Source organism: Natrix helvetica (assembly GCF_964273705.1).
Source record: "Natrix helvetica genome assembly, chromosome: 3".
NCBI lineage: Eukaryota > Metazoa > Chordata > Lepidosauria > Squamata > Natricidae > Natrix > Natrix helvetica.
In genome coordinates this window covers 76721771-76739188 of record NC_138549.1, presented here as the reverse complement: position 1 = coordinate 76739188, position 17418 = coordinate 76721771, and the positions used below count along the sequence as shown (strand labels likewise).

The following is a 17418-nucleotide window of genomic DNA, read 5'->3' as shown; positions in this document are numbered from 1 at the left end:
CCATGCTAAATATACACCAAAAGAATCTAATGAAAGTAGGGACAGAAGCCCATTAATACCTTGAGTTTAATTACTGCATCTTGAGTTTAATTATTGATTCTCTCTATTCACATAATAAGCAACGTACATTTAGTGGCATTATTGTTTTTCTATTGTGTTATATATCCTTTCTCCTCGAATTGTCAACTAAAAATAGCTGGAAATGCATTTACTGCACTTCCCTCCCTCCCTCCCTCCCTCCTATATTTCTAACATACATTCATAGTACAAGAACTAGGAAAATGTTACTATACCATGACACCTTATGCATATTTAAACATAGCCAGATAAGCTGTCATTAACTTCAAATGGAAATCTGAATTCACTACATAAAACATGATGTGTATGTTACGAGGCAACTGAAAATACCATGGAACAGATTTTTTTTTGGGGGGGGGGGGGTGGAATCAAATCTGACCATGAACAAAACCTGAATTAAAATAGTGGGGGGGGGATTAATAGAATTGAGTACTGTAACATTAACTGGTAAATTTACTAACCATAGATTCAAACTTGTGATTTACACAAGGACATGATTACATTACTGTCTTCACTGAAGAACTATCTAAGAGGTAACCGTACTATAAGTAAATCAGCATTCCAATTCTGATACTGTCTAAAAATTGGAAATCCCTATTGTGGAATATTATGGAAAATTCCTGTAATATGTAATTCTGTAAATGTGTAAAACTATATCAAATTATTTTTAGTTTATAATTTTACAAAAGAAACTATTAACTATTTCACCGGAATCCAAATAAAAGAATAATATTAAAACAAGGTAATTAAAAGCAAGGCAACTATTTAGTATCTTGTTTTTGCCAAATAAAAAGGCCAAAATTAAAAACAGGTAGACAGATTATATTAATATGCATAACATATTTATTTAAAAGAGAAAAACATACAGTATAACTTAAGCGAATGCATTCAGTTTGGTTAATTTACCAAAACATTATCCATCTGCATCCTATTATTAATTAGCTTAACTTAAAACTATCATTTTGACAAGAAACATTATTCAGACTAAAAATAAATAAATGTATTGTATTCTCTTCCAAGAACATACAAAATAAATTTCTATTTACAAAGTATAGTAGCGAAATAAAATTGTACTTCAACAAACACGAGACACTGTATTTCATTGTTAACCAATGTACTCTGAAGAACAATGCTATTGTGGTAGAAGAAAAATAGGATGAAATGAAATAAAGAAATTGTATAGTTGTAAAATATATATATATAGATATATGTATGTATGTATGTATGTATGTATGTATGTATGTATGTATGTGTTGTATTTGTACTGATAAATAAATAAAGGGAGACTAGTATAGATCTATTTCGAGCTAATTAGCTCTCATCAGCTAGCCATACCCTTACTGGGATTTGAACCTGGGCTGTATTATATCTTAGGCAGGAATCTTAGCCACTAAGCCACAGGCTCGCCTCCTTATCAGTTGAGCCAGGGAGATAGGTATGTATTTGTGTTACAACCCCTGGTATGCCTAAATATGGGAGGAAGGTCACTACTCCCTCTTTCTGTCCTTCGGCTCATCAAAGAAGAAGTTTCTGCCTGCATGGTCTTCTGTGATGTGTGTGTATGTATGTATGTATGTATGTATGTATGTATGTATGTATGTATGTATGTATGTGTATATATATATATATATATATATATATATATATATATATATATATATATATATATATATATATATATATATATATATATATATATACATACATACATACATACATACATACATACACACACACACACACACACACACACACACATCACAGAAGACCATGCAGGCAGAAACTTAAATATACAAATTGGAAAAATGAATTTTAGACTTCATTTTTTAAAAAGCAAGAGGCAACTGGACTTTCTGGTTTTTCTTTGATGACGTTTCACTTCTCATCCAAAAGCTTCTTCAGTTCTGATTTCTTTGCAGACTCATCCATTCTTCTTGGATGAAAAGTGAAATGTCTTCAAAGAAAAACCAGAAAGTCCAGTTGCCTCTTTGGTACAACCATGGCCTGGATGGCTAAGAATCTCCATAGACATTGAGGGGATAAGAAAGGTGAAGAAAGAAGAGATCACAATGGGCTGCTTGCCTAAGTATTGATTCCAGTTCTGCTTTAGAGAATCCAAAAATAACTTTAAAAACCTCTATCAATTGCCATACTGATTCCTAATTCATCTTTTCCCCACTTCCAAACAATAGAAAGAGAATCTTATAGAATTTTTGTAAGCAACACCTTCCAAATAATAAACTGGAGATTGACTGCTGGAAAGTATCTACATGTCTTTTGGGAGGCAACATGTGTTATTCCTAGGACACAACTTTTCCCAAATACAAATATGTCTGGTGGAACCATTCTTATTTATCACATGTTCATGTTCTAATTAGCTTTTATAATTGAATTCTGGGTAAAAACTGAAGGGAACGGGAATCCAATTATACTATTAATGTGTCCAATTTGGGGAATATTTATGTTTTTCCCTTATTTATATTTTCTTGTATAATTTATTTGACATTAAGATATAATGTTTGGAAGCTGGTTATATTCTAAAAGTCTAAATTCACTAGAGAAGGTGTACATATACCTGTTATATGGAATACAACATTAGCTATTATTTTTATTTTTTAGACTGAATGAAATTTACTCCTTATCATTATGTGTAACTCTTCCTAACAAGAAAAAAATTGTACCTTGATCATCCTAGAAAGGTCTCCAGCATCGGCTAATTCCAGCACAATGTTTAGTTCATTATCTTCAATAAATGATGCATAATATTTGATTACATTGGGGTGGTTCAGTTGCTAAGAAGACAAACATATTTCAGTCTACAGACTACTATTCACAAATACAATAAGCCAGTAGTAAAAATGATAACATATATGCTCTGCCATTTAAAACTCCCCTAGTCGGAAAAGAACTTTTCCGATTTTATAATTAAAACATTACTCTCATATTCATTCTTTCCATACTCACCAGATTTAAAAAGAACAAAACACTTGAAGAACCCCAATTTACAAGTCAGTGCAATCCTTGTTAAGGGAGCCAAAGTAAACCAAACTCACGTTTTCAGGATCTTATCCTCTTTTATTATAAAATTAAATATATTTTCTGTTTAAATTTTAATTATATGTATAGTATTTATTATAATATATAAACTGCATTTTGTTTTAAAAAGTAATACAATTATAATTAAATGTTAGGTTTTATTTATAGAGCCAGCTTAACATAGTGGTTAAAGGTACTGGGCTGGAAACCAGGAGAGTGAGTTTTAGTCTTGCTTTAAGCACGAAGCCACTTCATGAGTTTGGCCCATTCATTTTCTCTTAGATCTAGGAAGAAGGCAATGGCAAAGCACTTTTGAAAGCCTTAAGAAACCCGCAGGGTCTGTATTCATGTAGTCACTAGGATTCAAGATTTGCCTATACAATAGAATACAAATAACTTTTTAGTGACAATTAGGAAATAGGTTTTCTCTATGCTGAAACCTGTTCTGTGCAAGGATCTACCCTTTGCCAATGCCGAATGTTAGCATTTTTTTTAAAAAATGGCCAATTCCAATACGAATTCTAGCAAATGCTGTTGTTTTCAATGTTAGCATTATAAGTAAAACAATACATAAAATAATTTAAAACCTAAAGATGTTAGCTTTTCCAATGCAAAGGTTTGATGCATCATCTCAAGCACGCTGCAGAATAAACTTTGGAAAAGATAAAATTATGAACAGGTTAATGTACACCTATACAGACAGACTTATGACTATAATTTATCCCAGAATTATGGATATAAGTCACGCTGATTTTACAATCTTTTTTGTGGTGGGTTGTTAAACACACATTCATTGTCTGAAAATTGGTATTTTTGGTTAAAAACTGAAGTAAATGCCAGTTTTTGGCAAAAAAGAAAGAAAGGATTGTGAATTGTGAACACATGACCATGGAACGCTGCAAATAGTCATGAATGTGGTCAATTGCTGAGTATCCAAAATGTGATCATGTGACCTTGGGGAAGTGACCTAGCCACCAAAATTTCAATGAGCCATGAGTAGCCCGGGGGAAGTATGTCGTAACTTGCATGGTCAGTAAATGACCAGACATAGGTTAAGGGCTATCTGCATGAATAAAAGTTGCAAATATAATAACTAAAACATAGGTTACATATCTAATTTTTAAAATCATATGTTACAATAAAGATTTTTAAAACAAGCAAAATATATTTCCCTCCGGCAAACACTATCTGCTATTAGGCAGATTTTAAAAACATTTTAAAAATAAAGCAAAATGGAAACCTATTACTCTGCAAGGTTTGACAACAAAAAATAAAGTAATTGAATCAAGAGTAATACAATATATACAAATATTCTCTGCTATGTATAGCCAAATTAGTCTATAGAGAAAAATAACAAAAATTCATATAAGATCTTTGAATTAAAGGTTGGATCATTATGGATTTATTATTGGATAAAGACCTGTTTAGTCAGAGTTTTAAGTAGCTGGAAGGCCTTTGGTGCTTTTTCATTCATTTGATTCATTCTCCTTTCCCCAGGAAAAAAGTCACTAGGCCAGTTTTAGTCTGCTTCAAATTCCACAGATTAATATGAATCTGACATAAACTTTTAATTCAAACTGACCTATTGACTATTCAGTGAAGCTCTAAGCTAAAATAGCTTGCTACTCATACGTAACAACATGCACAAAATTACCTATATTCTTATTATCAAAATTATAATGCCAGAATATATTCATTCCAGAAAAGAAAGACAAAATTACCTTAAGAAGATCAATTTCCTTAATACAGTCAGCACGTGCCTTTGCATCCATTAAATCAAATATCTTTTAAAGAAAATAAAGGGGAAAATTACTAAGTGGTAATACATTTACAAGAAATAATGTGTTCAATGCTTTTACTTTAACTGAAATATGCAAGATAAGAGCAACCCATTCCAATAAGAACAAATTCTCAAATAGTGAGCCATGAGATATACATTACACAAATTAAATTAAAGCCTCATGAAAGCCCAAGATACAAATTCGTGAGACAGCACAAATCTTTGCAGCACCTCAGCATGAATTGCTGTTCCAGCTCTGCCTCCTTCACAGCAGGAGGGGTGAATAATTCTGCCCAGCATTTCTGAATGAATGGATCATTCAACCACAGTGATGCAGCAAAAACACGTGTTCTTAAAAGGAAAATCCTGGAGTCAGTGCTCTATGATCTCTTCCCATTCATGAGAGATGTTCAGAAACTCACATTACATTATATCACAAGAAGTTCTATATACCGTCAGTGTAAACTTTCCAAAATCATTAAGGGAAGTGCCTTGAATTTTAATTCAGAAAATGAGCATATCTCAGTTGCCTGACATTTCAGAAACACTGTCAGGTACAAATTATGAAATGTCACATTCGTGTTCTAAAAGCATTTGGGATTATAAAATGGTGACATAATTCTGCAGCTGGTTTTCAATTATCCTATTTCATGTAAGGAATTTTTTAAAGATTGACTCCAAGGCCTTACTTGGTGGCCCCTGTAAATAAGGGTCAAAGGCAGTGGTGGCATCTACAGACTTTGGGCAAAGCAAGAGATACTATACACATGATAATGTGTACAGACTTTAGGCAAAACAAGAGACACTAAACACTTGTAAAAAGTCAATTTTGGTACATCTGTATGGAGTCATAATTTTTCTACTTCTAAGGTTTGTTTTTAAACTACATTAAGGGTACCTAGTGCTTATACTGCTTTTTTACGTGTTTTTATCCAAAATCACAGAAATTATGCTGCCAATTATGATATTAAGCAGCTCTGAGGGTAATTTATCCACCCCTGGTCTAAAACTAACTTTCATGGTAATCATTAGAAATGTATTTTCTTTATATAAATGTAAAGCAACCAGGAAAAAACCTAGAAATGGGAGGAAATGCAAAATATGCAACTCGTTTTCAGCATTATTGTAACTTCACTTAATTAACTACATTGGTTTGTTCATAAAAGTATGTTCACTTTAAACATTAAAAATCACTCTTTCCTAAGATAATAATTATAAACCTGTTTGAATTTACTTTGAGTATTTTTAATTTTTGTTATAAATGAATTTATTTAAAAATGATATTGTTTCATTTTTCCTATTTTAGGAAAAGCAAGCAGACAAAAATGTAATGTTAAAACATCAGTAAACAACACCACATTAAAACAAAGAAACATATTTTTAAGAAATATAGGGAGCACTAATTGACAGAGGTGGGTTAAAACAAAGCTTAAAATGCTCATTTTACCACATGAAGCACTTCATAATCAATTTTAATTTCTGATTCTATTATTTTCTACTTCTTTCCTAAAATATAACTATACAATATTAAGAAGAACCTTTGTAACCTTTCCCTTGTTAATTTGATTTAGTGTGAAAATTCCAAATATAGACCAACTTCCTTCTCATCTTAATTATCTCATATAGTATTTTTAAAAATTAGGAAATATTCATAATATTTTTTTCATTTGATAGAACAAACAAAAAAGACCCTGTAGCTTTTCTTTAAAAAATCCAAATATTTCCTTTTCTCTCCCTATTGCTTTAATCAAGAGTCTAGAAAGCCAAACATCTTCATAATTAGTTTCTGCACAGGACCATCTAATTCATTTTACTATTTTAGCGTATGAATAAATTATAAAATTGCGCAGAACATTTACTGATATAAGGATCCTTAAGTTCTTTTTAAAAATAGCAATGACACATTTAGTGTTCTCCTTACATCGTAATTTTTCTTGACAAAGATTCTTGTCAGGTTCCATCAACAATCAAGAAAGACACATAGTAACACTTCCAAGCAGATTTGTTTATTATTCCACATCTATAAATAGAATCTTGCCAAATTAAAGCAGACTATTATCTCCAGGAAGCATATTCTTGGAACTATTAGGGAGGGTTACCTCTTTGTGTCACACAAACCTATCTAAAGAATTCCCTCTTCTTCCTCTGGAGTACACCCTCTCCTTTCTAGGAATCCAGATTATATTCCATCATAGATTCCTCCTGAGCCATAAAAAATCAAGGACACTATTATTCCAACTGTTCTCTCCTTCTGACTCCATTCCAATTTCTTCTATTCTTAACAAGTGTATATTTTATTTCATTTTCTAACTGTTACAAAATCAGGAATATTATGTGTACATATTTCATTCTTAAAACTAAAGGAGTAAAACAGAAAGAATACAAATTCAAAAGACAAGAGTAACTGCATTCAGTACTGAGCAATCATTAACTTTCAAGTGTAACAAACCTATACATGTATTTTAAGCTTTTTAATGTATTGCTTGCAATTTTCACCTCATGTTAAGCATACATCAAAATGTGTCAGTAAGAATGTTCCTTTTAATTTCCAGAAATCTTAAACAAATTGTATTTCAGAAATAGGAAATTTCTGATTACTGAAAAGGCACTAAGGCCATGATGGCAAACCTATGGCACGCGTGCCACAAGCTGCATGCAGAGCCATTTGTTAGGGCATGTGAGTCGTTGCCCTGTCAGCTCCAGCGTGCTTGCGAGCGCTGGCCAGATGACTTCAGCCTTCTTTTAAGGCAGTTTTTTGCCCTCCGGAGGCTTCCCTGAAGCCTCCGGAGGGCGAAAAACAACCCAACACGCAAACTGGAAGTTCGGGAACAGTGACTTACAGTTTGCCCATAGGCCTCCAGGGGGGCGTTGGAGGCTGTTTTTGCCCTCTTCAGGCTCCTACAAAGCCTCTGGAGCCTCGGGAGGGCAAAAATTGGGTCCATTGTATGCCAAAAGCTGGGGGGTGGGGGTCACGTGCGCATGCACACATGGATTTGTGCACATAGCATTATGGGTGTGGGACACTCGCGCATGACTCCTCTGTGCTCCCCCCACTTTTGGCACATGATGGGGAAAAGGTTAGCCATCACTGCATTAGGGTAATGTAGGACTCATAATCATCTTTTAATATTCAACTGTCCTACTTATTTTTTCCCTTGAAAAACCTGGTGCATCTAACAGAAAGTATTACAAATATATATAAGCCATTCTAATTGTTAAAAAAATGAATTTTATTTATCACTTTCATACATTACGAAGTCTATTATGGTAGAAAGCACCACCTCTAATTTGGACGTTATGACTCAGAAAGGAGACTGAGTAATATTGCAGTGCAATAGTAGGATATGTCAGCCAAATGGAATGTGAAGATTAAAGCTTGACAAATGGAAAGGGGGTGTATATTCAGGGTGTTTTTTTTTTTATGCATACTGTAAAGGAGGTTAATGTAGATGAAAAACATAGAAGTATAGATATAAATTCCAGGTTTACAAGTGAGCACATACAGTACCTGTAGTTACTGTAGGCCTTTAGACTACAAAAGAATGCAAAATACTTTGTCTTAGAACACTTTGGCACCAAAATTCCAAGATTTGGCACATATGGCCAGATTTCAAAGTTCTGACTGGCTCTGAGAAGACCTAATGGGCACACATTGCTATTATTTGCCAAGAAGAAATCTCTATTGAGCACTTCGCATCTGATCCTCGCTTTTTCAAATTTATTTGTACACAATTTTCTCTCTAGCTTCTTGATCCATCTCTTTAAAAAACATGGGAAGTCAGATTTGTTCAAACAAAGTCAATGAATACTGAATAGGTGGAAGCATCTAAGAGAAGATTCCAACAGCTTTTTGAAGTTGAAATTTTATTTTCTTTGTTACGCAACTTCTGAACAACCCCAATGACAAACTAAGTAATAAAAGGTCTGAAGTTCCTGAGAACTCTCAGTAGCTTTGGTAGGAAAATGCCACTGATGAGATATAAAACTACTCTCTTCTACCCCATAATCTTGAACAGTTACTCTCATTCTTATTTTGGTTAAGAAAACAGAAGTGGCAAATCCTAATTCATTTTGAACTAGTATCCACAATATAATGTATCACTTTACCTAAAATCCAAAAATCAATTAGGCACAGGACAGCCTTTTAAAGGAAGGACACCCAAGTACTCAATTCATAATCATAATGTCCAAAGAGTCAAAGAAAGTTAGAAAGAAACAGTAATCTGCTTTGCAATATTAAATAATGTTTAACAGATTAGTGCTTAATTATATAAAGCATTAAAGTAAAACAAGAGATCAATGAATATTTGATTATCATCTATTAATACATATATGATTTCTAAGAGGTCTTGTATTTACTCCAGTAGAAGCTTTCTCCCTTTCAAAAGGGAGAAACTGAACAAATTATTTTATTTGGTTTAACATCTAAATCTTATACAACATGGATTTTACAAATAGAGTAGGGGGGGGGGGGGGATGACCCTGAAAAAGGAACTTTTCTTTGCAAAGTACAACAATCTTAATTTCATCTTCCCAACTTGAAAGCTATAGCTATGCACAATCGGTTCATAAAAGGTAAATTACTAAAAAGGCAAAAGCATCTTGCAGAATGCCCACAATAACTTGCCAAATGATGCTACGAAAACTGCAGGCATCTGTGCTACCCATCTCTCTTATTTGAACCTTCTCCTCAGCATGGCAGAATTGCTTATAAAAGCTACAGCCTTGAAACAAATGTTGGAGGAGATATTGCATGGTTTGCAAGTTCTGCACCGGCACGCAGAGAAAGCAGGTAAAAGGAGTTTATTTTATTTATTTCTTAAATTTATATGGCCGCCCAACTCACATACAGGTGACTGAAAGGTTTAGAGGAAAATAAAGAGGTGCAGCCAAGCCAAACCCAACATTGGGAAGATGCCAGTCCTTTACCTACTGCCCATTAGTAAAGAAGAAAAACAGAAGACATTAGGGAAATTAAGACAAACCAGGGTTTGTAAGAGTTAAAACACTGTTGTACACTGATTAATAGTAGCAGTATAATAGAAATTGTATATATAGCACAGAATTACAAGTTAGAGTGTAATAATAAAATAAAGAATGGAGAACAATGTATAGTTGAAATAGAGTATAGAAAACAATAGACATGGAAAGATTTTGCAAAGTATGTTTGTGTGTTTCGATTTTGTACCTTGAATATTTTTCCAAAATAAGACATCATCCCATTCCTTATAGGGAGATATAAAAACCAAGTTGTCCAGGGTTAAGTACTTTTGATGAATCTTTTGAGCTTGCAATTAATCAAATTTGGGTATAGTTTAAAAAGAGTGAATTTTTTTAGTGATTTTTCCCCATTTAGATAGCATGAATATTAGATCCTATCGGTATCTGAATTATCATTACTAAATGATGTTTCCATTCAGACTGATGTACATTGGGTTCTTATTAGCCCATTACAATTCTTTTGTTCTAATGATTGTACATAAATCTGTTAGACAGAAAAAATGTTTACTTTACAATAATTCTTTGATTATCCGAGTTTTCCATAGTGGTGGAAAAGGGACATGCTAAGGACACTCTAGTCTAATTGGAAAAGTCTGTGAATTGCTTCCATGCATGCAATTCTCTTTTCACAGCAAGACATATGCTCTGCTGCATACAAATTTGCTATTTATGTACTACATGTACTAAGGTTCCTATCAATTGGAATAGTTCCTGCATAAACACCTTAGCTTTTAGTGCCTATAATCTATTGGGATAAGCAACAGAGGAAGTGACACTAAATGAACAGAGAAGCCAAAGAGAGCAGAGACAGACTTGCTTGCTCTTGGGATGAGAGTCAGCAAATTGGATGGTAAGAATAGACAGGAGGCTCTCACACCCCACCCACCCACCTAAATGGCTGAGAGTCAGCTCAATGGGGGAAGAGATGAATGATGGATTTGGGAAGATTATTGTATTGGTAGCAGGTGGGATAGTCAGATTTGGTTTTTTAGCTGCAGCTGAACCTTAGTTGGGTGTTGTATCTGACACTGTTGGATTATGATGGAGGCTAGGGAGACAGGGAGTGAGGATAATGGAAACAATGGAAAAGGAGAAGTATAGTAGAAGATGGGGGTGAGCCAGTCCAAGGTAGGAGAGGTTAGAAAGTTGGCATTGTTCTATACTTCAGGTCACCTACACTGTCTTATTTTTTTGAATCAGATATCCAAAATACTGAATGTTCTCGGCTCATATCGATGCTTTTGATCGCCTAGTCTCTTTGTAGTAAGTCTAATTTCATCTGCAATGAAGTTGAACACAAGAGGGCAGCCTTGGTGTGTTCACCAAAATCTGGCAAGCTAATGAGAAAGCAGTATTCACTGAGCTCTGTTTGGCTAGGTTTTAAGTGGTACTTTAAAAAGTCATGACCTTGGGGGTTGGTTGCTTAAAAATCATGACCCTAAGACAGGAGTAGAAATTGCAAGCTGTGAGTCCAAGAGTTGGAAGGACTACTATTCTGCAAGTTGTTGAATGTTGAGGCCATACTTCTGAGATTGGATCGGGGACTGAACAAGTTAGGGTTGCTGCTATTGTGCATTCCCCCATATTTACAACACCTTCTCCTTGCAATTGCTTGATCTCATTAGAGATCACATAAGCTATGGAATCACATAAGCTATTTATCTGTCCTGGCTGAGTTTAATGTCTTCTTTGTGAAATTATTCATCAATCCATTCTTGTTAAACCCTTAAGGAAATGTTGGGTGGAAAGATCTGATTTGTGTAACTTGACTACTTTGTGGGAAAAAATAGTAAAAAGCCAGGTAGATAGAATTTGATAAAGTGACAGAGGCATCTTCCAGTGTTTGGGGGGGGGGAGATTTTGAATTTGAGGAGACGGACAGGCCTCTTTGTGAGTGGGCTCTGTCACAGGTAGATTAAACTCCTGTTAAGGTGATAAATATAGGCACAGGTAGCTGAAGCCAGGTGATAGGCAACATGACTTTGAGGGAGGAGACAGTTTCAGCAGGTTTGAAGGAGGCATTTGCTACTCTACCTGCTGTTCAAGAGACCTGCCTAAATCCATTTTGACTTGTGAGCTACCATCCTATCTTCAACCTTCCCTTTGTGGGAAGGTTTTTGAGGATAAAAGTGATACAATTGCAAGGAGACACTAGGATTCAGGCATAAGTTTAGGGTTATAGTTATAGTTATAGTTTATTTAATTTATAGACCGCCCCCTCTCCCTGTAGGGACTCGGGGCAGTGTACAGACCATTCATAATCAAAACAACAGAAAATAACATAAGACATAGAGCAGAAACAACACACACACACTGTCTGTATATAAAATCCCAAAACCAATTTAAATAATTAAAAATAATTTTAAAACCCGTTTAAAACCCCAATATAAAATTTAAAAAGCCATCCAGGAAAGTTAGCAATAGATGTTAAATACAGTTACGATTATAATTATAATTAGGCCAGACCAGCTACTCGAAACAGGTGGGTCTTGAGTTTCTTGCGGAAGGAGCGGAGATCAGAGGTGGTTCTAATATCGGGGGGGGGGGGGAGGTCGTTCCAGAGGGTTGGGCCCATCACAGAGAAGGCCCTACTCCTAGGCACCGCCCGCCCGCACTGTTTAGCGGATGGTACCCGGAGGAGGCCCTCTCTGTGAGAGCGGATTGGTCGCAGGGATGTATGGGGTAGAATGCGATCCCGCAAATAACTAGGTCCCGAGCCATGGAGCGCTTTGAAGATGACGATCAACACCTTGAAACGCACCCAAAAGGCCACAGGTAGCCAGTGCAGCTCGCGCAGGAAATGTGTTTATTTATTATTTATTTTATTATTCGTATTTATAGACCGCCCCCTCTCCCGAAAGGGACTCGGGGCGGTGTACAGTCACTAAAATGCGTTATAAAATACATACATAAAACAGTTAAATAATTAAATACGTAGGTGGAGGAGGTTGCAAGACTGTATATAGAATAATAAATATAGTACATTAAAAACTCTAATAACCCAGGAGTTATTACCCAAAATTACCCATTAAAATATATCCACCGGGAGGTAAAAACTAAGAATGTGCCAGGCCAGCTAATCGAAACAGGTGAGTCTTTAATTTTTGACGGAAGGAACGGAAGTCAGTGGTAGTTCTAATGTCGGGGGGGAGGTCATTCCAGAGGGTTGGGCCCATCACAGAGAAGGTCCTACCCCTAGGCGTCGCCCGCTGGCACTGCCTAGTGGACGGCACCAGTAGTAGTCCCTCCCTGTGAGAGCGAATTGGTCGTAGGGATGTGTGCGGGAGGATACGATCCCGCAGGTAACTGGGTCCTGTACCTAATACTCCCCATAATAACCCACGCGGCTGCATTCTGGACCAGCTGGAGCCTTCGGGTGCATCTCAGGGTGATAGAAATGGCACTGGTTGTTTTCATGGACAACTTGAGATTTGGATGAAGGAATCTGTGTGGAAAGAGCATGCCTATACTTGTCTTGTTGTCTCAGTGTTCTTTAAAGGTTTTGACCATGATATTCTAGACCAGTGGGTCTCAACCTTCCTAATGCCGCGACCCTTTAATACAGTTCCTCATGTTGTGGTGACCCCAACCATAAAATTATTTTTTGTTTTCCGTATTTTTCCCAAATATATGTGTTTTCCGATGGTCTTAGGCAACCCCTGTGAAAGGGTCGTTAGACCCCCAAAGGGGTCCCGACCCACAGGTTGAGAACCACTGTTCTAGACCCACGTGACAGTACTGGGAGTTAGGAGCACTATTTTATGGTTCTGCTGCTATCTGAATGGACAAGTCTAATCATTGGTAGTATTATTATCATCCTGTGCTTGGTTCTCTCCCCACTCTATAAAATTACAAAGTCAAGATGAGGTTTTATTCATATATTGATTACATACATTTGATATGAAGGATACAAGAATCTCTTTATTAGAGAGAAATTCTAGTCCTTTTTCTAGTCATAGCTGATTGATTTTGAGCCAATTATTCTCTCTGAATACAAGCTATATCACAGGGTTGTTGTGAGAAAAATAGGAAAAGGAAGTATTGAATATGGTCTAATTCAGGAGTGTCCAAACTTGGGAACTTTAAGACTTGTGGACTTCAACTCCCAGAATTCTCCAGCCAGCCATGCTGGCTGGGGAATTCTGGGAGTTGAAGTCCACAAGTCTTAAAGTTCCCAAGTTTGGACACCCCTGGTCTAATTGATCAAACCAAGGCAGAATAAAAATTAAATAAAAATGTCATTAAGAAAATAAGCACAAAAAGAGGGTGTTTGTCCCCCTCTTCTCGCTCTTCTCTTTTTCTAGTCCTCAGGCAGCACAGAAAAGTGCAAAACATAAAATTCAAATGTCATTTTTCATGCAATTGATTACTAAGGCAAAGGGACTCAGCATTTCCTGGGATCAACAACTGGAAAGATTTGGGCTGAAGAACTAAACTCAAATTGCTTTCTAAATAGGTTTACCTTCTCTGATTATTTGAATCGTTTGGGGGGATAGGAAGCTTGGTGGTGCAATGGTTAGAATGCAGTATTGCAGGCTAATTCTGCTGACTGCCACCAGTTTGATCATGAGTGATTCAAGGTTGACTCGGCCTTCCAGCTTTCCAAGATTGGGTAAAATGAGGACCCAGTTGTTGGGGCAATATGCTGACTCTGTAAATCATTTAGAGAGGGCTGTAAAGCACTCTGAAGTGGTATATAAGTCTAAGTGCTATTGCACTTATTATAGAAGACTGTTCCTATAGACCAGTGGGTCTCAACCTTCCTAATGCTGCGACCCTTTAATACAGTTCCTCATGTTGTGGTGACCCCCAACCATCAAATTGGTGTCTCGGTTCATAAGACCATCGAAAATATGTGTTTTCTGATGGTCTTAGGCGACCGCTGTGAAAGGGTCGTTCGACCCCTAAAGGGGTCCCGACCCACAGGTTGAGAACCGCTGCTATAGACAAAGCTATTACTGTATCGTTCATCCATCATTCTACAAAAACAACTGCATTGCGAACAGTATTGTTGTATGAATGAAGGCAAATATACGTGTCCCAGGATAATGTTGCAGGACCCAATCTGAGTATTACAGGTAGTTCTTGATTTATAACAGTTTGTTTAGTGACCATTTGAAGTTACAATGGCACTGAAAAAAGTGACCTATGGTCATTTTTCACACTTATGACCAGTGATGTGCAGTCAAGGGAGGCAGAGCCTCACTGCTCTCATCATGAAAATCAAAAAAAAATTACTCCGGGAAGCCGCGAAAGTGGCTGGGAAAGGCGCACGGCTTGGTTTAGCCTCCCTGGACATCGCAGCAGCAGCCCCAAGTGCGCCGATCTCACCATTTTTTGCATTGGGCGAGCCCAGGATCCTTGCAAGGGGAATGGGATCACGTGTGCAGGAGTCTCCTCAATGCCAGCCTCAGATCAGCGCAGCCGCGGTCCCCTTCATGTTGGCTCAGGAAGGAGGGGAATGGGACATGTGCAGGGGAAGGGGACAGCGGCTCGCGCTGATCTGAGGCAGGCGCTGAGGAGCCTCCTGCACACGTGGTCCCATTCCCCTTGCAAGGATCCTGGGCTCGCCCGATGCAAAAATGCCTAGGTAACATCATCAGTGCTAGAAGGGGGGGGGGGAGGAGAAGAAAGGAGAAGTTTCTCTTCTCAGAAATGTCTTCTTAGTGGAGCTGTGGCAGCCTGCCTGTCCCTTTCTGACATTTCTGAGAAGAGAAACTTCTCCTTTCTCCTCCTACCCCCCCCCTCCCAATTCCCTTCTAGCACTGATGATGTTACCTAGGCATTTTTTGCATCGGGCGAGCCCGGGATCCTTGCAAGGGGAATGGGACCATGTGTGCAGGAGGCTCCTCAGCGCCAGCCTCAGATCAGCGCAGCCATGGTCCCCTTCATGTTGGCTCAGGAGGGAGGGGAATGGGACCAAGTGTGCAGGGGAAGGGGACCGCGGCTCACGCTGATCTGAGGCTGGCGCTGAGGAGCCTCCTGCACACATGATCCCATTTCCCTTACAAGGATCCCGGGCTCGCCCGATGCAAAAAATGCCTAGGTAACATCATCAGTGCTAGAAGGGAGGTGGGGGAGGGGGAGAAAGGAGAAGTTTCTTTTCTCAGAAATGTCTTCTCAGTGGAGCTGTGGCAGCCTGCCTGTCCCTTTCTGACATTTCTGAGAAGAGAAACTTCTCCAGTCGGGCTGTGCCCGTGCGATCAGAGCAACCACGCGGTTTGATGACGTCACCAGCCATAAACCTCACCGCACATCACTGCTTATGACCATTGCAGCATCCCCATGGTGATGCAATTTACACTTGGCTGCTTGACAACTGGTTCACATTTATGACAGTTGCAGCGTTCCAGGGTCGTGTGATCTCCTTTTGTGACTTCTGAGAAGCAAAGTCTAGGGAAAAGCCAGATTCACTTAACAACAGTGTTACTAATTTAACAACTACAGTGATTCAGTTAACAAATATGGCCATAAAAGTCGTACACAAAAGAAAAACAAAAACTCACTTAACCAATTTCCCACGTAGCAACATAAATTTTGGGCTCAGCTGTGTAAGTCAAGGACTACCTGTATTGCATTTCTCTTCTAAAAACTTACCAAAACTAATAAATGAAAAAAACAACATTCCTGTATAAATATACATTTCCTTATCATTAAAATGTTTTATTTGTATCTTAATGGGACCCTAGAAGGGCCCATATGATTTGTAATAATTTAATATTAAAAGCTGAGAATCACTGCCCTAGTGAAACCTCAGCAGCAGAGCAAGAACCACTTTGTGGGGCTTTAAATCTTGTCTACTCAGCACTTTCATCTGCCTCATAACAGCAGAATTGTCAGAAAATAATGGGGTTACCTTGTCTTTGCTACACGCATGGGAGTTTTATGCCTCAGTTGAGCAGCCTGGGGTGCAGGAAAGGTTTGGAAACTTCTCCTGAAGATCTATTTCCCAGTGCCTTCTCTAGAGGTTGCACAATGACTATATTCAGCCTGTCACTTCAATTATGACTTTAGGCTATCGCTCTGGCCTCTGGACTTGCTCTTCATCGCTTTCAGGTCACTTCTGACTTTTCCAGCAGCTTCAACATCTTACCAGATTCCAGCTTTGTGAACCTGAGAGATCTTACTTCTGCGGCTGAGTTTGTTCACACTAAGTTGGAGAAACTTCCCTATCCTTTAGGATTCCTAATACAAATCAGCCGCAAACCAAGCATGGGTAGAAGCTATTTAAAAGCAATTAAGAGCACAAATGAATGCTTATACTGTTATACTACAAGCAGCTAGGGGAGAGAGAGGTATTGTTTTTGGCAAAACCACAAATCATTTTTAATTAATCTCCAAGCCACCGTGGCTTTATTTGTGATGATGAAAAATAGATAAATTACTTTCATGTGCTTAAATGCAATTTGTTTAGCCTCACAGAGAGAACACTCCTATTTATGATGAAGAACTTATGATTTGTTCAGTTGCTGGGATATTAGGATTTTGATCAAAGTGAACAGACTGTTTGAAGAATGTAAGCC

General features: G+C 37.4%; 1 protein-coding gene across 2 annotated transcripts in view; it reads right to left on the bottom strand.

Moving 5' to 3' along the window:
* The window catches only part of NEK7 (NIMA related kinase 7), an 80847-nt gene that overhangs the window by 46574 nt on the left and 16855 nt on the right, over positions 1–17418 (bottom strand). For both annotated transcript variants that reach the window (XM_081946407.1, XM_081946408.1), the window contains exons 4-5: positions 4836–4898; positions 2760–2870 (exon numbers count right to left, since the gene is read on the bottom strand). In XM_081946407.1, coding sequence (XP_081802533.1) covers positions 2760–2870; positions 4836–4898 — 174 coding nt within the window. The remainder of the gene's footprint in view (positions 1–2759; positions 2871–4835; positions 4899–17418) is intronic.